At 37.5% G+C, this 21,471-nt stretch overlaps 1 protein-coding gene across 1 annotated transcript in view; it reads right to left on the reverse strand.

Moving 5' to 3' along the window:
• Nucleotides 1-21,471, reverse strand: part of CACNA2D1 (calcium voltage-gated channel auxiliary subunit alpha2delta 1) — a 416,604-nt gene that overhangs the window by 26,006 nt on the left and 369,127 nt on the right. The window contains exons 19-24 of the mRNA XM_063308113.1: nucleotides 19,755-19,805; nucleotides 16,197-16,268; nucleotides 14,872-14,943; nucleotides 11,615-11,676; nucleotides 8,495-8,571; nucleotides 2,364-2,424 (exon numbers count right to left, since the gene is read on the reverse strand). Coding sequence (XP_063164183.1) covers nucleotides 2,364-2,424; nucleotides 8,495-8,571; nucleotides 11,615-11,676; nucleotides 14,872-14,943; nucleotides 16,197-16,268; nucleotides 19,755-19,805 — 395 coding nt within the window. The remainder of the gene's footprint in view (nucleotides 1-2,363; nucleotides 2,425-8,494; nucleotides 8,572-11,614; nucleotides 11,677-14,871; nucleotides 14,944-16,196; nucleotides 16,269-19,754; nucleotides 19,806-21,471) is intronic.

Here is a 21,471-nt window from a genome sequence, read left to right on the forward strand (position 1 = left end):
TATTATATCCTACAATAGCAAAGTAATGTCCCTGAAATCCTTGCCCTGTTTGTTTCATGATCTGGCCTACCTTAAAGATACCACATCATACTTAGTAGAATGTGTCACCTGGAAGCTCTTAGTAAGTCACATTTTCTTCTGACATCATAGATACATTGAATTGCAATGTTGTATTTAGCAAGAGCTTAAGAGCTAAAGCAAATAAATAAATAAATAAATATGTATGTATGTATGTATGTATGTATGTATGTTTTTGTAAAAAGCTTTTAAGGATCAGAATTGACAGGAAGATTCCATGAGGTTGTTCATGCCAACCACAGTTACCTCAAAATATGGCTGTAAACTACATTTCTTTACTTATAGAACAATCCTTATACCCTTCCCTATTTTCAAGGGGACTTACATTCACTGATAATTGTCATACTTCCATGGCAGGAGGACACATAGTTTGATAGGACAAGGAAATGTCAGAGGAGGCACATCAAGATGAGTCAGGGTAAGAAAAGGGAAAAGGAGAACTCCATTTAAAAACTTCTCCCACTGATAGATTTTCAGGCTGTCAGGAATTGTTCAGATGTCAGGGCTTCATAGGTTTTCCAAGAAAAAACTTCTGTTTAACAGCTGGAAAATCCTCTGGGTAGAACAAGTGAGGGCAAATTATTTCATCCACATGGATTATGGGTCATCAAGTTGACATCAACTCTTAGCAGCCACATGGATATATCTTTTCCAGAAGGATCTGTCCCTAACCTGGTCCTTTGGGTCTTTCAGCAGTGCACCCATCACCAATGCAACTGAGTCCATCAACCTTGCTGCTGGTCATCCTTTTCTTCTCTTTCCTTCTATTATTCCCAGCATGACAGACTTCTCCAGAGAGTCACATAATGTGTCTGAAGTAGGATAATTTGAGCCTGATCATTTATGCTTTGAATGAGAACTCTGCATTGATTTGTTCAATGATTTGTTTGCTTTCTTTATTTCATCTTAGCTAACTGGAAGTAGCAAGGTTTTAAATTAAAAAAAAAGATGATGATAGGGAGGCAGAAGGTATAATCAAAGCTATGGTTTTCTCAGTAGTGATGTATGGCTGTGAGAGTTGGACCATAAGGAAGACTGAGCACCAAAGAATTGATGCTTTCAAGCTGTGGTGCTGGAGAAGAATCTTGAGAGTCCCTTGGACTGCAAGGAGGTCAAATCAGTTAATCCTACAGGAGATCAACCCTGACTGTTCATTGGAAGGACAGGTACTGAAGCTGAAGCTCAAATAAGACCCACTGGAAGACTCACTGGAGAAGACCCTGATGCTGGGAAAGACTAAAGGCAAAAGGAGAAGGGGACAGCAGAGGATGAGATGGTTAGATAGCATCACTGATGCAATGAACATGAATCTGAGTAAACTCTGGGAGACAGTGGAGGACAGGAAGGCCTGGCGTGCTGTGGTCCATGGGGCCATGAAGGGTTGGACATGACTTAACGACTGAACAACAACAACATGGGGTAGAATGGGGTTTTTTTATTTGAACTTTTCCAGGCACTGTTCAGTTCTAAAAAGTAAAAGTCAAAATCAGCAGCCTCCAAAGGGGGGGGGGGTCGGGGGTCAAAACAGGCAAAAATGACAGCCACAACACCATAACTGAAGCCCCATCTCCTTGTACAGTACCTGCACAGACAAAAGAGCAGTGCTTTAATCACAATGCCAAGACAACCATCCTGCCTGTTTTGACCACAATGCTCCATAAGGTGGTCTACAATGGGTTAAAAAGATACAATCACAGCCACAACCATGCCATGGAAGTTCTGCCCTTTTAAAACATGCATTGTGATGCATGTAAAAAAGGGTGGGCTTTGATTGCATGGTTGCAACCATCATCTTGACTTTTTTGACACCCCCATGCCATATAGATCCCACTGGTAAAAAAATAATATTTCAAGTTGCTAATCTAAACCAGGTGACCTTCTGCTTCAAAAAGAAATAAATTTTAGAAAGAAGGAAAAGAGTCATGTTGGGCAAGGCTGATCTTTTTCCCCCCAGTTCTTTGATGATACTTTGAGATTTGAAGAACAATTTAAAGTAGGTGTTATGAAATGGCAGCTGATACACACAGGATTTCTTAGCTGGTCATAAATACTGTGAAGGTTGCAATATGGTTGACAGAACACCTATTCAATGCTTATACAGAATAAGTAAGGACTGTAAAAAAAACACCCTCTTGCTTTAGCTCAGAATATATTCTTTATTTCAGTAGCAACTTAATATTGATTTGCTCTATTTTATTAGCTATTCCCATTCTTGACACTACGTTAATCAAGACATATTATTTAATGTTTGGTAACATGGTGATCAACCAGCAAAAGTTACTAACCTAGGTGCTAAAAATGTATATCCAAATTCATCAAAGGACTCCCGCTTCAGAGTTGCAGTAACTGCAAAGATGAGAGCAAAACATTAGATGAATTAAATTTACCTTTTTATAGCACTGAGCGACAGGTGAAATTTTTTAATGGTAAAACAACCTGGATGAATTCCACATTCAGTTCAATAGATTATGTAAAATACTATGGCACGTTTTTGTGGACAGTCCAGAAGAAACATCAACATGTTTAGTGTTCAGGTAACAAGACGACCTTCTTTGCATAATCACTATTACTTAAGATCAGTGTTTCCATATTAGATGTGGAATAGATCCAATTATAAAATAGCAACTTATGAAAACAAACAGTATATAAAACTGTTGCAACTTAAAGTGAGCATAACGATCATCAGTGGCATCCACTGAATTTGGCGATTTTGTCAAAATGAAGAAAGGGGTGTTGTGATGTCACAATGCAAGCTCTGCCCTTCTGCCACCTGTACAAAGGAAGCAGAGTGAGCATTGTGACATCACAATGTCCATTTCATCATTTTCTCCCCCTTGCCCCCCACCACGGACACCCATATTGACCGTACAGCAACTGAAACTAGCCAGAAGAAGAGCCAAGCTCAAACCAAAAGTATTCGCAAAATTTGTCCTAACTGAAATATTTTCTTTGAGCATAATTTCATTTCAGGATTGCTGAAACACATAAACATTCCAGACCAGAAATAAAAAGAAGGTTGTTTGCAAAACAGCAAGATAGAGGATCAAACAAACAAGGATCAGAGAGTGACAAGACACGGAAACACAAATGGTGTGGGGGGAGGGATGTTGTAATGTAATTTTATATGTTTTTAGCCTTTTCTACCTTTATAATACCCAACTGGCATTGGAAAACCCCTTCAGTGACCAATACAAAGGGCGGTAGCCAAGAGGAAAAATGAAATACAAGTGGAAAATATCAACTGTAATAAACAGAGGGAAATTAAGCAACAAGAATATATATACTTGCCCTTTAGGACTGTGATAATCCATCAGAAAGAGAAGGCAAGGGAACAGAAAAAAATAGGGTAAAACAAAAGGGGTCACAAGCCAATATTTTATTCAACTAGCCACGTGAATAAAAATATTGTGGCATAGAGAGAGAGAAAGAAAGAGAGAGATCAGAGGTTCAGTTTTTGTACAGCTGTATTTTGGAGAATAAACGATATTTCTGAAGCTTTGGTGCATGTCTTTGGTCAAGTATTTCTTTAATGTACCTTCTATACACGGCAGCTATTTCAACAGAGTGCATCAGGGTGAGACCAGCTCTCAAAATGCTTAAGCAAGTCAGCCCTAATGCATTCATCCAATCCTCTTAGTTTACAAAATGCTGAGAGATAAATCATGCACATACATAAAAAGGGGCAGGGTGTTGTTCACGTGATCACAGGCACCATTTTGACTTTTATCACACCCAGCCCATGGATGCTTTTCTATTTGAGGCATTGAGTTGCTCCCCTGAACAGTTTTGTTCAAGCAAAGAGTAGCATAAAAGATTCAGAATGCCCAAAATTCTACCACGGAAAAACTCGAGAAGATTAAGTAGCAAGTCAGTACAAGAGAAGAAATTAGAATTTCAACCCTAGAGTTTTCCACACTTAAAACCCAATTCGGCCTACCAAACTTGGTTTTTGCCTACAGACCTCCCAGTCCGTAGATCCGTCTTGCAATGATATTTTATATTTTATGAGAATCACCTTTAATTTGGTTGATAAATCAGTTTTCATTTGGTTGATTAATCTGCATGGAAAAGCAGATAATAGAAATAAGGCAGCAATCATCAGATTCCCAACCCAGTGTTGGCAATGAAAGTTGCAAAAGTAGAAAGAGGCTCAGAGGGCTTAAATAGAAGCTGGCAAGAGGATTAGACCTGGGCCAGCTTTGAAGATCTCCTCCACAGTGGAATAACTAACGTTTGCCTGCTAAGCTAGGATGCTGGGCATATTTCACATCACAGACTTTCACAGACTTCTGCTCTCTTTCTATGCAGACTCCAGTCAGTGCTTCTTTTTAAAGCTAAATCTGCTTAGAACCTGAGTGCCAGAAGAAAGAACTCTTTCTATATTATATTTATGTTGCACGTAAGCAAAATAATATTTTTAGATAAAAAGTACTGAAAGCCGTGCATGAATCATTTAGGTATTCTCCAGTTTATCACTGCAAGGAGGCAATTGAAGAAAAAAAAATCTTCTTAAAGTTGGCAGATATCTATCCAGGGAGACTTTCTTTGTGTCTCCTAACTTTATTGGAGGCAATACTTTTCTTTTTGAATGATGTATGATTACACTGTGGTTGTTATGATTCTGATTTTTGCATTTCATTGCACAAGTTACCCTGAGTCAATAGACTGCATCAGATGGATAACCTTTTCAAACACATTTTTATTAAAAGTTGAAGCTTTCATGAGCTACAGTTCACTTCATCAGATGCATGGAGTGGTAAATTGATGTAGGATTTTCCTCACCTCATCTCATCTCAATATAAAATGTGTAGCCTGAAAAGATAGTACCAGAATGCCTCGTGCTTTTTGGCTATTATAGACTAATGCAACTCTCCTCTCACAAAATCAATATACTATGTTTCTCTCATAGCTGATGGGATGTAGGTAGCAGTACATTGGTTTGCAACATAGTTTCTAGATTAGAGATCTTAACTTCCATAGAATATCATGAGCATGCCAGGCCCTTAGTCATATGGAATATTGGCCATAATGTGCCAAAACTGATGTGTACTGTCCTTACAATTAGCAAAGAATGTTGCATGCAGCATGGAAATGATTTAGGCTGGTAACCTACTCAAATTCTTCTTTATCTTACCAAAAAGTATAACGTAGAAATCTTCATGCCATGATGGGCAATGGAGATCAACATCTATGGGCCCATCTGGTGGTAACCATGGCTTATGGAAGATTGCATCTTGGAATATAAGATGCATAAGCAGCATGAGTTAGAACATGAAATGAATGAAAGAAAAATAGATAGGTTGCACATTTCTGACATAAAGAAAAAGGGAAAGGATGTAATAGCTCTAAATAAAGATGAACCTGTGAAGTGGAGTTGATGAATATAGGCAGGGAAGTGAAGTTGCTGGATTAATTATAAATGAAAGGGCTGGAATATATGTCAATGTCACCCAGATTGTTATGGGTAGGGATTCATAGGTTGGTGATGGTTGAATGTTACACTTCAGTGAAAGTTGTAATGCAAGAACTAGGGATGAATTTGGGAGGAAAATGTTCAACATTTGGAATGAATGTGATTGGGTGTGTGTGTGTTAAATTGTTCTGTTAAGTGACAAATATGGGTGGTGGCAATGGCCAAAGAGAGTATATGAGAAGTGATTCTGTCATTTGGAGAGCCAGGAATGAACATTTGCTGAGTGTCTGCTTAGAAAAAGCATGGTGTATTTTGAAAACATGATAAAAATGAATGAATCAAAGGCATGATTGATCTAGTTGCTTATTATGAAAACCTGAGAGAATCTGTGAAGGATATGATGGTGATAAGAAATTTTGAATGTGAGACCGACCCCATTCCTTGTAGTATCAAAGACTCTTTGGGAAGAGTAGACATGGAAGAAAAGGAAAGAAGTGAAAGAAACTAAAGAGTACAATGATTAGAAGAAGTGAAAGCATACAGCTATATGAAAAAGTATTGGAAGAGAAATTAATCGCCCAACAAAATGAATTGAAAGTGGATATAAATTTAGGAGCTGTTGGGATAAAATAATTCCATTACAGAGCACCACAGAAGAATGGAGAATTATTATTCTCTAGAGAATAATATTCTCTAGAGAGAATAAAAAAGGATACTTGTGTGAGTGATGAAGTGAAAGAGGATGCAGATCAGTCTTTCTCAACCTTTTGACCCTGGAGGAACCCTTGAAATATTTTTCAGGCTTCAGGGAACCCCTGCACATTCAGGCTCAAATATAGGCCAGAAGTTACAAGATTATGGAATTTGTTTCATGGGTAGGCCTTTCTTGAAGCAGATTACACCACATGTGCAGGACTATGGGTTCCATAGTTCAGAGTTATCATGCCAATATTAACCAGGGCCGATCTTGCTTGGGTTTTTGATATTAGCCACAGTCAGCTAGGTGCTGCCATCTAGCTGGGCAGGTAGGCCTGTATATATGCATTAACAGTGTTCTTAAACTAAAAATAAAGAATGACACTTACCTCTTTAATCTGAATTTGAAATAATTTTTAAATAAATCTTGATCTCCCAGGGAATCCCTAGTGACCTCCATTGAACCCTGGTTGAGAAACCCTTCATGTAGATGAAGATAAATGCATAAAATAGAATGATCGTTGCAGAAAATGGAGATTAGAGAAAGGTATTGTATAATGAAAGGACATGGTAGCCATGAAAGAGAGCAGGAATAGTTAAGATTTAAAGAAGTTGAGAAGATAGGGAACAATTTTAATGAAATAAAAAAGAGTTTTGGAAATGGTTCAAGTGGGCTACACAAGAAGCTTCCAGAAAAGTGATTGAAATTAAAAACAAAAGGATTGGTTTCTGCCCATATGGTTATAGGCAAGTGAGAGTTGGATCTACCTGGAGAAACATAAAAGTAAGCTGAATGCAGTGAGAATGGGTGACTTAAGGAGTGTGTGGTTCAACATGAAAAAAACCCAGCTTCGAGAATGAAGGAGGATTCTGAATGGCCATAGACCAAATACAGAGTGACAAGTACAAAAGAACAAAAGAAGTGCACTGAGATGGCACGGTCACAGAGAGAGAATGAATGAAGGCCAAGTTGCGAACCAAATATGTGAAGGAAGAGCCAACTGTCTGAGAAGATGAGGGAAAGTGAGAAATTGTGGTTGGACAGAGTGGATGAGATCCTCAAGAGAGAGAGAGGTTAAGAAGTTAAAGAACAGATGCTAATGTATGGAAGTGGTGGAAGCAAGAATGGTTTGCTAGAATTAAAACACATGGAGAGGAATAATTAATTGTGATGGTGGTGAAACCAAGAATTAGGGCTACCTTTCCTGTTAACTCTGTTCTCTAGTTTCTTTCTCTGATTATTCTTTACTCCTCTTCTGTGCGTTGCATAATGTCGCTTACCCCAGAAGGAAATAATGTGATTGGTAGCTACTGTATATCTGTATGCTGTAGAGATTGGATTCCTATTTCATTCTTTAGTGTCAACCATCCTGTAGAACATCTTGGTTGAAATCTCTGTTTAAAAATGTTAAGCTTAAGCTTCTCTCCAACCGAAAAGACACCTCCCTTACAAATGATCCCACTTTCCTCTCTTCTTTTCTCCTCTCTTCTGCAAACATGGGATTAAGAATCTTCTATATGCTACCCAAGAGTCCATTCTGCATTACCTTGATTTTTCTTGTTTTTAATGAAGCCAATCTGTTGATGTCTTAACGACTCAGAGTTAAGATATGGAAATATAATGATCATGCGTATGTGTCCTTTCTCATTTCAGAAAGAAGATAAAATCTCAAAGCCAAGGTATAGATGCAGAGTTTGGGCCAAATAAATTGAATAGTAAAGCATCTCAGAGGTTTTCTCTTTTCTCTTTGTCTTCATCTTTCTTTCTCACTTTAGAAACAATCTGAAGACAAACTGATTAATTACCTTATTGCATTCAATCAATATCACAAAAATGGTAGGCAACATTCAAAGATTCCAACTGGAACTTAAGCAAACTTTGTGTAAAGTTACTATTTCACAGGCTGGAACTATAGGTGCACTATACAAAACAGCTTTGCTAGACTTCAGACCACCTCGCTTATACTCCCTGATGAGCTATTCAAAAGGTTAGCTATCAGACCCTGAAAAAGACAACAGAGGATATGCAAAGCAATGATTCTGTGGGTACATAAGCCCAGAGATGGGACAAGATCAAGATTTATTAAAGCTACTACGGTAACAGAACATATTCTACTTGTGTAGAATATTTTATGTACCTTGCACATTCACATCATGACTTGGAATCATTGCTGTAGAGCCGGGGATACATCATGAGAACACTAGTGAATTTCACAAACTTTAGGACTGTCAAAATGCTGCTTAAAGCAGAGCCGTTTTCACTGTGCTATGACACTCAGAGCAGGGTGAAAGTTCACAGTTACTTACACTTTGCCTGAGTTAGGGTTTCATTAATCCTGGCCTTAATATAGTAAAAGCTGTAGGATGGTAACACCAGAGCCAAACTGTGGAAGAAACCAAATAATTATAATCAATGGAAACGAAGGAAGAATCCAATATTTTTCGAGATTTAACTGCATTTTTCCCAGCTTATATACTTGAAAACTGACAAAATGATAGGTGTATGGTTTGATTGAATGCATTTATTCAGTCAATTACTTCACAGAGTCTGTTTATTGCTTTCACCTCTTCCTTATCTAAACTGGTGTAAATGCAAAAAGACATACTGAGAACCATTAAGGAGGAACTTGGAGAAGTGATTACATAGTCTAGAGAGTGAAATAAGGATGAAAACTCTGAATAACCTCACTTTGATTTTGTCAGTTTAAAAGGGGACAAAGAGAAACGTGAAAAGGCTTTCAAAACTGATGACAGCCCTTAATGATAGGCCAGGTTAGGAAATATCACCACAAGGATTCTAAGAATGCTACTTTGTTGTTAGAGGGTATAGTAACAGAATCTTGAACTTCTCACATTTCTTTCAACCTCTGGACTGTGTCATCGTTCTTCAAGCCCACCTTAATGGTTCTTTTGTTCCAAGGTCATCTCTAAATCTCTTTATAATACGATTTTGTTTCATAAGACAGAAGGTCCTCCTGAGTTCCTCTTGATATTGCTACACTATAGGTACAAGTATTCATATTGCTACCATATGTTGGTTGGGCAGCTCAAACTTGTATGAGTGTATATTTTTGTTACAGTCACAGACCGGCATTGCAAAAAAAAAAAATTAAAAATAAAGTAAAAACAAAACACGATGAAATAAAATATGACAATTGGTGGTGAGTTCGTCAGGAGATAATCAAAGTCTGCCTAATTTTACAGGCAGTATAACAAAATTTAGCTACTCAAGGAGACTGAATCATAGTGACCTCAAAACAACAACTGTACATGAAAAAGATCGGAATTTCCTGGATGTTTTACCAGGTAAGGAGTTAATTTTAGTAACATCTAGAAGGCCCTGCATGTTATGCTATCTGAGCTGGTGGATTGTTAAGTCATCTTGATGGGACAAGTTACACATTTCCAGAAAAATCAGGAATTATATTTGCAACTTTTTGAAAGAAATATTGTTACCGAAATGTATGGGTTTGCTTTCATACCACTAGCTTGCAGGCTTATCGTTTGCAAAATTCAGAGAAGAATTTCATGAGCCAATGAGAAATTGGATGTTTCTGCTTAATTGCTCAGCACATGAAACACAATTGGCAGATACAAAATTCAGTCAGGAAACATGATGTTGATTTGCTGTGATATTCCTGAAGTGAAATAGCATGGGGACTTTTGATTTGAGGTTGCATGGCTCCAAGGCCTAATTAAAATATATATTATTCTGTCTTCTAATTTGTATATATAAACAAGACACTGAAAGATAGAAAGTAATCTTAGAGATTATAGCCCATTTCCAAAATCATGTTTAAATTATGAATATTTTATATCCTCTTGGGATATGCCACCATTTTAGTACTATAGGATGCTTATTGTTAAATATTTCCTGTGATAGCTGCTGAAATTAACATTAAGAAAAAACTACAGACTCTTAAACCATAAATTTTGCCTTTAATATTACAGTTGCCACTTGAACTGCTCAGAGAAGAATTATTAATTATCTAGTGACATTTTTCCACTAATATCTCTCAAGGGAAATCAGAGAGGCTTTCCCTACCACTCTAAAATGATAGTTTTACCCTACTGCTGAAAATGCTACTAACTGAAATCTATAAATGTATGTATAAATATGCCTATTGCCTTGAGGCTCCCATGAGATTTCATTGCTATTGTTTCAAAATTCAGCTCAGATTAAAAACAAAAGAGCTTTTAGAAACATTGGGCAGGACTTTTTCCTTATATATGCTAAGCAGTATTCAGGAAGAAAGACTAGTTAGTCAGGAAAAATTGCTGTTTACAATTCAGGGCAAGGAAACAGGAAACAATGGTTGCTAATGATCAAATGTCAGCATTAACTTTGGAGAGATATTGCTACTTAATCAGCTCATTATTTCAATTGTTGGAGGACATCCATCATTGAAAGTATTGTGGGAAAGGATCTCTGTTTAAATACTTTTAGACACAGCACCTACTCTCCATTACTGCAAGAATAATAGAGTAATGGAACAGTAATCCTTACAGGATGGATTTGCAAAACTGTAAACAACCTGGATAGTCTTCTGGCTATGGGAGAGCTGCCAAGGCCAGTGGATTAGACCACAGAATCACAGAACTGTATAGTTAGAAGGGACTACAAGGACAATCAACTCCAATCTATTGCAATGTGCAGAAACAAATCAACATCCATGATCCTTGAAAGGCTGACTGAACTGTCTATACAAGACTTTTTTTTTTTAGCATCAAGTTTTCATGTACAGCACAAACTTTATTCCTATTCTGGTACAGAAAGCATGGGGAAATTATTGGGGGCACCAAGTGAACATCCGTGAAGAATTTCAACTCCAGTGCAGAAAATCTCTTGTATCTCCTGCAATTTTCTGCCTAATCTGTCAAGGAAGATACATTCCAAAGAGGGTTTAAATAGCCTTTCCTTGGCTGTTCAATCAGAGGTCATAATTAATAAATGTTTGCATAAGAAATGAAAAAAGCAGATATAAAGGCTGTGACCTTATTTGCCTGGGATAGTATCTTTGGTACCACTGGAGTCAACCTATTTCTAAGGTCAGAGAAAATTCTCCTTCCTTTCTTCCTTTTGAGCTCTTTCCATCCTAAGAAAACAGGCTGGGGAAAAAAGATGAGGGCTAAAAGAGGAATTCAGGGAAGAACCATCCACAATCCTTAGAGAAGGACTAAATATTAGCAAAACCTGCATCGTGCAACCTAAATCATTTTCCACACTACATTTCCCCAAAAAGCTTCCAAAGGACAGTGAGGTCAAAGAATCTATCTTGAATCCAATAATGTTTGTCTGAAGCTTGCAGGACTGAGCTATCAAAGCAAGCTAGCTATCCAACAGACATCTTACGATGTTTTTTCTCTTGAAACACCAGAAACTATGACATTTTGACTTAAAAAAAACAACAACCCCTAACTGATTACCTGTAATCAGTACCATTCACAGCAGTCCAGGTGTATGTTCTGTTTCCTTTGTCAATATAGCGCTGCAAAAGAATCAGCCAGAGAATCATTTTATCAAGGATCTCAGGAAAGCTTAAACACGCCACATGATTCAAGAATCAAATTTCACCAAAATTGAACAAATGGTCATTATATGTCATTCCATTAAAACAAAACCCATAATTCTTTCAGAAGCTAATTTGAAGATTTCTATTGTGCCTAATATTTATTTATTTGCTTGCTTGCTTGCTTGTTTATTTATTTATTTCAAAGTCCAGAGATGAACAATTGTGGAAGAACAGCATCAAGTTGAGCAATCTGAACATTAAGTCAGATTTCTCAAATGTTTCTAGATGAACAGTCTTCCTCAGCCAGATGGACTCCAATCAAAATTAGTTCAAAAGATGTTTAGGATAGGAACATTAGTGTGATTGATGATGATGACCTACAGTATATTATGGAAATCATATGAAATACAGCTCACCCACCCAAAAAATACGTTGCTCTTTCTGTAACTTGCTCCTATTTTTCATCACTAAATTCCATAGGACTCGAACAGTCGCTAAATGAATGATCATAAGTCAAGGACTACCTGTAGGTATGAGTTTACTTAAAGGCAACTGCGTCATTGATATGAGAACTGGAGACCAAAAAGAATGCTGCTTATATTACGTCCAAGACTAAGGATGAATGATGCTGGGGAATGAAGCCTATTGTTCATATATTATAAACTGAATACCAACTCTGAAATTAATATGCAAATGCCAATTTATGCATAGCAGTGTTTTCACTTCTCTCCCTATTCTTTACCTATATTGTTTGGGCTGTGCAGAACTTAGGAAGAAATCTACCAAAAATGCTTTGCAGTGGGCAAGAATGCTACTGTAGCACCTGTCTGCAGTGCACCCGTGCTATCAGCAGCACCCACAGGTGGCAGGGGCAGGGAATGATGTCTGAGTGAGAAAAGGAGCACTGGGGCACAAGCCCCACCCACCCCACCCCTCTGCAACATCGCAGTGCACGAAAGGGTGGAGCTTGCACTGTGATGCTGCTTTTGTCATTCTGAAAAAGCAACATGACCCTGAGGATGCTGCTCTCTGCAATCCCGTGAAAAGATCAGACCTGAAATGCTGCACTGCCTAAGTCAATTTCTGGTCAATATTCTTTCTGGCTATTCAGGCTCAGCAATATTGGATGCCACTTTAAAGATAAGGGAGGCAAAGCGTTACCTGGTGTTTTTCATCCCTGTTCTATGGTCATTACTACCCACATCCTTTGAAGCATGAAAGCAAGCATGGTACAGGTGTGGCAAAATTAAGCTGAACATTACAGTTCATTTAATTATGGAATGTAATTAAGGGAGAGGCCATGCAATGGAGAATTTTAGAAGGTCTCCTAACACTTGGTAGAGATTTAATCAGAGTTAATACATCCCAGAAGAATGGAATATTTAGTTTTCCTCATTTAGAGCTACAACTCCTGCCCTGCTGTAGCATATTACAACATTATAACCAGAGACAACGATTTCTAGAAAAACTAAAAATTGTTCAGCTGCCGCATTGTGGGCTTACCAATAACATTCAGAAAAATTAAAACAGGTGTCTTAATTCTATCTGTAAGCAGTTTGAACATTACCAAGATTCTGATTTAATTGTCCCCAGAGCAGCCTTCTGTGTTCACCTAGGTGTGAACATACTGAGAAATCTTTGCAACAAAAATGATTTGGTTTGATGTTATCTATTTACTTATATAACTGGGGGAGGGGGCAACCCTATATTTTATTTTCTTCCTCCAGCTACGGAACTACCATTTGGGGATACTTACTGACAACATGGTTCCTACACTGCTGAAAACTACATTCACAGAATTGCAGAAAATAGCATCATAAACAGCTTTAGACTTCACAATTTAAAAACACTCCTTCTCCAAAGAAACACATCTCTGCAGATTATGAAATCTGTGGGTTTCATCACAGGATGGCATGGAAAGCAGGAAACAAAATATTCCTATCTTTAGGCTAGTGTTTGTTCATTTTTATTTATTTATTTATAATCTTCCTAGCCTGTCCCATCCAAACAGACTAAGGGCAGAGTACAATAAAGTGAAAGAAAGACATTAAAAATCATATTCTGGTAATAAAAATCAACAATAGAAATCTAATGCATCATAAGCCCCATTCACCTAAATGAATTGTATTGTTTCCTTTCTATTGTTTTAATAAGGTTAAATTTGGTTACAATAATTAAATTAATGTAAATTAAACCAAATGCCCACTGAAACAGCACTGCTTTGGCTGGTTTTTGAAATCCTTGTAGAGTGGATGCAATTTGTACCCTGGAGGGAGAATGAGTTCAGCTTAAATGGAGGCCACCCCTGATAAGGCTGGTTGTTTGGCCCATACCCCATGTGAGTTTCATTTATCAAAATATACAGTTATAGACCAAAGACACAGAGCACCATGCAAATGTGAGTAGATTAATTGGTACCGCTTCGGCGGGAAGGTAACGGCGTTCCGTGAGTCATGCCGGCCACATGACCACGGACGGGTCCTTAGGGACAACGCCGGCTCGAAGGCTTAGAAACGGAGATGAGCACCGCCCCCTAGAGTCGGACACGACTGGACTTTACGTCAAGGGAAACCTTTACCTTTACCTTTACTAGATGAATCCTATTCATGCCTGAACTAAACTCTAACCACTACTTAAACATTCTACAGGTCCAAAAACTAATAGTCATCACTATGATACAAAATTTGGCAACAGTTCTAGACACTTCCTGACCATAGTGGTTTAGTGAATGATTGCCATATGAAAGCAATCTGAATAATTGATAATAAGAAGGGAGATTAACTCTATCCTCCAGGGGTGGAAGATAGGATATTTCAGAAGGACGTGTACTACTGTCTCAATTTCAAAGCTTGAGCAAATGCATAAACACCTCAGTAGGGAATATTATTGAACGCAGCCAACAAGAGGACAGCATCCAGACATGCCAGTGTGAAGGCTTTCCCATGAAATAGAACGAGTAGATGATTCATATACTTGGGAACAGTAAAAGGAGAGGCTTGCAAGGAAGAGGACTTATATTTTTGTTCCCTATGAGCACCTGCCATGTTGCAATTTCTAATTTCCTAGCTCCAAGCTTCTGACTATTACGGCATTATATTGCTGCCATTTTGTCTTGTATCAGCTTAGCCAACTCATTTCTTTGTATCAGAAAGCAAATCTTGGTACTCTCACCTCATCCTGAGATTTGACTAGCGTTCTAAATGTCCGGTCCCCACTTTCACCATCTATCATTTTTTTCCGAATCTGTAATTAAGAAAATTGCAACCACAAAGAAGTCAGTTCATTCCTCTTTATAAGCATCACCCATTCTGACCACTGTCTAAATGTTACAAGAAGAAATATTTTCATAATCTTTAAACAAATGTGATATTTAAAGAAAAGTTGAACATTATAATTTGTTTATTTCAGCGATAACAAGAAATTATTGCATGCTTTTAGTCATCGCTCGGTGCACAATTGATGGGGAAAATCCCCCATGGGTCAAATCCACAATATCCATTGCCTCTAATTGTATCTGTATTCTTGAAAGCTCTCAGAAAGACCTCTGAAGGTAAAATATCCGCTACATCTCTGATGGAATTTTGATGGAATCTCAGCATCTCACCTTACCTTATAATCCATCCGGGACAGGCTCTTCAGCTATTGCATTCAACTCACTGAATGTTCTCCTCAAAGGGATTGTATTTTCCTTTATAATGTCAGGTTAAGAACAAGCCTTTGTTTGTTTTAGAGGCAAGATTTTTAAAAAAATCTCCTTGTTCCCCCTCAGGTTTAAAGCTTTATTGTTATGTTCTTTATACATGCTTTTTGTTGCACTTTTCCCCCTTGTTAGTTCTTGCTATTGGCTAAAATAAAACCTCTTTACAAACTGGCTATATGCTAATATAGCCAAACAAGTAAAACTCCAGGAGCCCAAACACTTAAAAATCCAACTCCTTGTACAAGATACAGTAGGGAGTTACTGCCTGCTAGCTGACTGGATAACGATCTTATTAATACCGCCTATCAGAGGTCTCCAGGGGTGGAGGGGGTCAAAAAATTCAAGATGGCAGGATTGACTCATAAGCAAAGCCCAGCCCCTTGGAATATGTGCTACTGTCACATATATGTGACAGTATATATGTTATTGTCATATATACCTACAAAGGTATATGGGCTTTGGTCACACAGTCATGCCCTCCATCTTAATTTTTGAAACTCCTCCTCTGCTTAAATGTTCTGCCTAAATCTGGAGGGCATTTAGGACATTTGCTTAATTCCTTCATGATAAAATATTTCTATAGATTGCTTCTGAAGGATGCTTCTGAAGGATGCTCTGACTGACCATTATGACACTGGTCAGTCAGAGGCCAGAAAGCAAATTCAGTTGCTATAAGGAATGGAGCCAAAAATACCCAAGATAGCTGCCCGGATTTGTATTTGCTTCAGAACTAATTTATTTTGTCATCATGAAAAATCTCTACAATGCAATGAGAATAATGATTAATACAATGTACCTCAACTTTAATGTCATTTTCCAGCTCTGCATCCAGAAAATCCAGTGTCACTGGTTCCTGAGATTTGGGATTCTGAAGAAAATTTCAAACCAACACATAATAAACATATTCTGGTGCTAACTTGAAACTAACAACACTCATAAAACTAAAATTACTTACCTTTCCATATAACCAGTACAAGTATAATATGTACTCTTTGGATTTAAACTGAAATTATTACAAAGAAAGATCTCAGGGTTGCCAACATTTGACAGATCTTGTCTGGGCTCAGAAGCTAAGCAGGGTCAGACTGGTTAGTCCTCAGAAGGGAGACTGACAAGGAATTCTAAGGCCATAAATTAAGTTAAGAAGTAAAACAAAAAAACAAAAATCCAAAAGAATGCAACCACTTCCATATTGCTACAAAGAAAACTACAGGGCCGTAAAGTCGCTAGAAGATAGGCTCAGTTAAAGAGCATTTTCAATTTATTTGAGAAAAGAGAGAGAATTGGGGAAACAGGAATTAATTTGCTTGGTTTCATTATAAGGAAGTATCTGGAGACTCTTTCCTTGTTCTAAATAAATTCAAAACATTTTACATCCAGAAAATGCAAGCAAAGAAATGGACACAATTTCATAGTGGTAATACTGTAAGTATTAGAAGAAAAAGCAGTGATGTCTCATTTCTGAACAGGAGCATCAGAAATCATAGACCTCATTATGCAAAGGTGGAAGTATACTAAATTTTGAAAAAAAAAGTAGGGGGGCAGGATGGACAAAATGGAAGAATAAAAAAAGAATAGAACTGAATTTCTTCAGTTAAAGAAAAAGAAATCTGGATTTAACTTTGCAGATTTAAAATTGATTCAATTCTCAATGCTTAAATTAAAAAGATTTATCTGCAAATGCCTTCCCTACAACAACCAGAATAAAATCAGTCACTTATATTCTTCCGGAGCAAAATACATAATCTACTAGACTGATAATGTTTTCATTCTGTTGATTTTTTAAAAGCAAATAGAGAACACTCTAGATATTATATATGATACTATATCATGTCTGAGATATGATGACATTCAAATGGAGAAGTGAAGTAGAATGATTTGAATAAATGCAGATTACTTGTGTACATTCTTCTGTGCCATTACAGCTACTAAAATCTTATTCATTTGGACAAATGACTGTTAAATCTGGCAGTGAAATGAATCAACTTAGGTAAAACGTTGACAGAACTGAAACAAATGACAATGACATTTTTAGAAGTCAGTTATGTAACATTTGCAAATCATAAAGTGGATGTCAAGCGTTCCACAAAAGCAAGCAAAATTTAAATAAGTGTCAGACATGCAGTGGAATGATAAAAGAAACAAGCCCAGGTGGTATGCACATAAAGCAAGGTTGTAAGAGAAAACAAAATTATTTATTTATTTATTATTCACATTTCTATCACTGCCCATCTCCCTCTAAAAGGAAGTTGTAACATGGATTCCAAAATAAGGAAGTTGTAACATTATAAGGAAGTTGTAACATGGATTCCAAAACTTATCATGCGTAGAATAATTCTGTTGAAATTAATGGGATTTAAGTTAGTCAATACCTAATTGGGCCTTACTGATTTCAGTGGGCTGCATGAGTATCTGCAGGGTATAGTAAAAAAAAATCAACATGGCGGCCACAGGGGTGAGACTGAAACTCTATTTTACATGTGGGTCGCATGCATATCACACATAAAAAGCAGGCAGAGCTTCAACTGCTCTGTCATGGCCACCATCTTGAGTATTTTTTTCACCACATCCTGTGGACTCTCCTGGTAGAGTGGCTAAATATGACAAACTCTCTAGCCATTTTTTAAAGATGTGTTTTAAATTGATGGGACAGCCACAGTGTAATGTTTTCAAAACTTGGCAATCAGTGGGAACATTCAAATGAAAATTCAGTACAATGGAAATGCCCAGAATCTTGTTCTTAGCATTTTGATTCATTTCAAAAATGCCACTACAACAGCTACTACTACTGCTACTTCTCTATAATCTGCTATGACTTGTGGAGGAAAAATCATAATTAATTTAGGCTTAAATCATGATTAAATCATGACCTGATCATACCATAATCTATGATGAACTAAAGTTCCGGTGTGCAGGGCTGATTATTGTTTTATTTACCACAGGGTTTATTTCAGTCTTATAAAACAAATAAATATCTGATTGATTGATTGATTGATTGATTGCAGATGAGACAACTTATACTACCCTCAAGGTGGCTTGGATTGCTATTATTGGTCTGTTACTGTTAATTTTTGTAATGCTCATGGGCTATAAGCTACTAAAAGTCTTGGGATTTGAGTGGCATGGAAGCAGAAGAAAGTAAATAAATAAATACACATTTTGACCTTCAGTCAAGATGCCATTATATTTGCCAAGCTTTAGACTCCATTAACTGTTCACTTCCCATTTTGTTAAAGTGTCCTCACTTTACCCTTCTGTATAGTTTGCATTCATGTTCTAGAATCAGTAGTAAAGGCCATGCAACAACAGAACTAATAATGGAAATATGCTACTAAAATAAGAAAATATACATAAATTGTGAACAAATTAAATGCATAATAACTTTTACCAGGTATACTGTCAAAGCCCCTTAGCTGGGCATGATCAAGGAAACAAGAACTACTTATTTTCCAGTAAGGCATCTTATGCTAGTCTGCAGTAACTACAGAATCTTGAAAGAGGAATTTCCCACCCTCATTTATAGTGAGTTTATTAAGGTGGATTTTCTCTGAATAATTTGAAATGCTTCTTTCCAGTTTTATCAGCGCCTGGGCTGTGTTGCTGCTTACGAGATAAGCCAACAGATAAGCCTTCTATCTCTTTACTATTTGTGTCCTCTTTCTCTTCCATTCCTTTCCCAGTCTGCCCACAGTCTCTTACAGGTATGGTAAAGAGTAACCTGTTTAGTTAAGAGGCAAACAGGGATAGCAAGAAAATGGATAAAACTGGTGCAGCAACTTAAAAAATGGGATTTTTAGACTGCATGGAATATTCATTTAGGGTGAAGAGGTAATCAATAAATGGTATACAGGAAGTAACAGCAACAAAAGAAATAGCAGGGGGCGCATAAATATTTATACTTATTTTTCAGGCTGGATTTCGTAATAACTACCGGTGCTTCTTCATTAAGTGGTTGAGTACAAATAACAGATCAGAGATCCGTCACTTTAAATTTAACGAATATGCATCATTTCTTTACCTGGACATGGAGTATCTACATTATGATCACATCAGTGGTCAGTTTCAAATGCAAACCTTGCATATGTTCATCAAGCATTTTACAAAGGCTTCAACTTTACGGGAATTAATCCGCTGTGTTTTAAAGCTTCCCCAAAAACAAAGAAATAAAGCACTAATTTAAGTTAATAGGCAAATGCTGTCACTTGAAGCAACATCTTCCACAAGCATCCACGCTGGTATTGCAGGCTTCATGCGTTAGAAGCTGCTGGTTAAACGGCCTACTTAGATTTCTCCCTGGAAGCTAAACTTCAGCTCAGCTTCAGCAACACCATCAGTCACCTCCATTCATAGTTACCTGGACATGGGGTCTCCTTTTTCTAATTTTGGGAATGCCCACACCAACGTGCTAAAGCAACAGAACAGCATTGATTCATACCATATTTTCACACCGTTATGGCAATCATTTCTAATATACATGCTTCTAAACTAAGCATACCCTGAGCAGTTTTGCAATGAGATTCTAAATGGAGGTACTCAGTAAAGGAAAAGTTTTGCTATCTGTGCAACTAGGACATAAATGACTTATGAACGGGACATTTTTGTGATGGACAAGCAGTCATTCAAAGATTAAAAAATACACCCATAAGTAAGTGTTGTACTCTAGCTACTTCAAGAATAACAGATGAGAGCTTGAGTTCATTACCACATAACCTTCGTTACTTTTAACAATAAATTTACAGGTAGTCCTCACTTAACAACCACTTGTTTAGTGACAGTTTGGACTTATGACGGTGCTAAAAAAAACAGCTTATGACTGGTCCTCACACTTACGACTGTTGCAGCATCCCTGCGGTCACATGATCATCATTCAGGCACTTGGCAACGGTTCACATTTATGACCGCTGCAGCGTCCCATGGTCATGTGATCACCATTTTCAACCTTCTCAGCCGGCTTCTGGCAAGCAAAATTAATGGGGAACCATATGATTTGCTTAATGACCACATGGTTCTCTTAATGCCCATTGTGATTCACTTAACAACCGCCACAAAAAAGGTGGTAAAATCAGGTTGGATTCACTTAATAACTGCTTTGCTTAGCAACTGAAATTCTGGTCCCAATTGTGACTGTTAAGTGAGGACTACCTGTATAAAGTACTTATCACATTGACCCAGGTCAGTTGTTGCATCACCAATGGCATGTGGAGGAAGACAACCCCTTGTGAGTAATCCAAATTCCCATAACCCATAGCTTTAGGTGTGTGGTGGACAGGAATCAAAGTACTTCAGCTAGGATATGAAGAACAAGCCAGAGGCACAACACACATACAACCCTAACAGGATGGGAACTTATATGTGTCATTAGGTGCCTTCTCTCTGTGTGCAGTCTGCCTCTTCAATCCAGCAGCTCAGGACTGAAATCCCATTTTCAAAGCTAAAATCCTATTGACTGGCTATTCAACTGGAAGAAAGGAGCTGGAATCAAGTTATTCCCCAACTCCTACTTCCCTACTAAATCAACAACCAGCAGGAATCATCAGCTGGTCACCAAATAAATCTTCCTTCCATTCCATACCAATCTGTAAATACATGTGTGCTGATGGTATTTGGCGTACCTGCATTATTTCATTCCCCCTGGGCATTTTCATTGGGTTGCGTGCTCTACGCATGACTGAAGGTGCAGTTAAAACCAATGCAACCATAAGGATATTGTATTTCTCCCACCCCATTCTATTTATGAAGCAAAGTGCTGCTTCCAACCCCATTTTGAAAGCCGGCCTAGCAACCAACAAGAGCGTCATTCAGAATAATTCCCTGTTTAAAAGATCTTGTGTTTTCCCATGAGCTGATTTTGGACATGAATCTCCTGCCACATATGCATGAGATCAAATTTAAGACACCCAACTAAAGAATAATATCTGAGCAGAAGGATGCTTAGTTCACAATACAGCCAAATATACCAGCTAAAGTAATTGTAGTCATATTTCAGCACTATATTGTTGCAGTTTAATAGCCCAATCCACAAACCAAATCAAGATGTGAACTTTGTGAATATGAATTACATTCATTTTAAT

Source organism: Candoia aspera, chromosome 7 (assembly GCF_035149785.1).
Source record: "Candoia aspera isolate rCanAsp1 chromosome 7, rCanAsp1.hap2, whole genome shotgun sequence".
Taxonomy (NCBI): Eukaryota; Metazoa; Chordata; class Lepidosauria; order Squamata; family Boidae; genus Candoia; species Candoia aspera.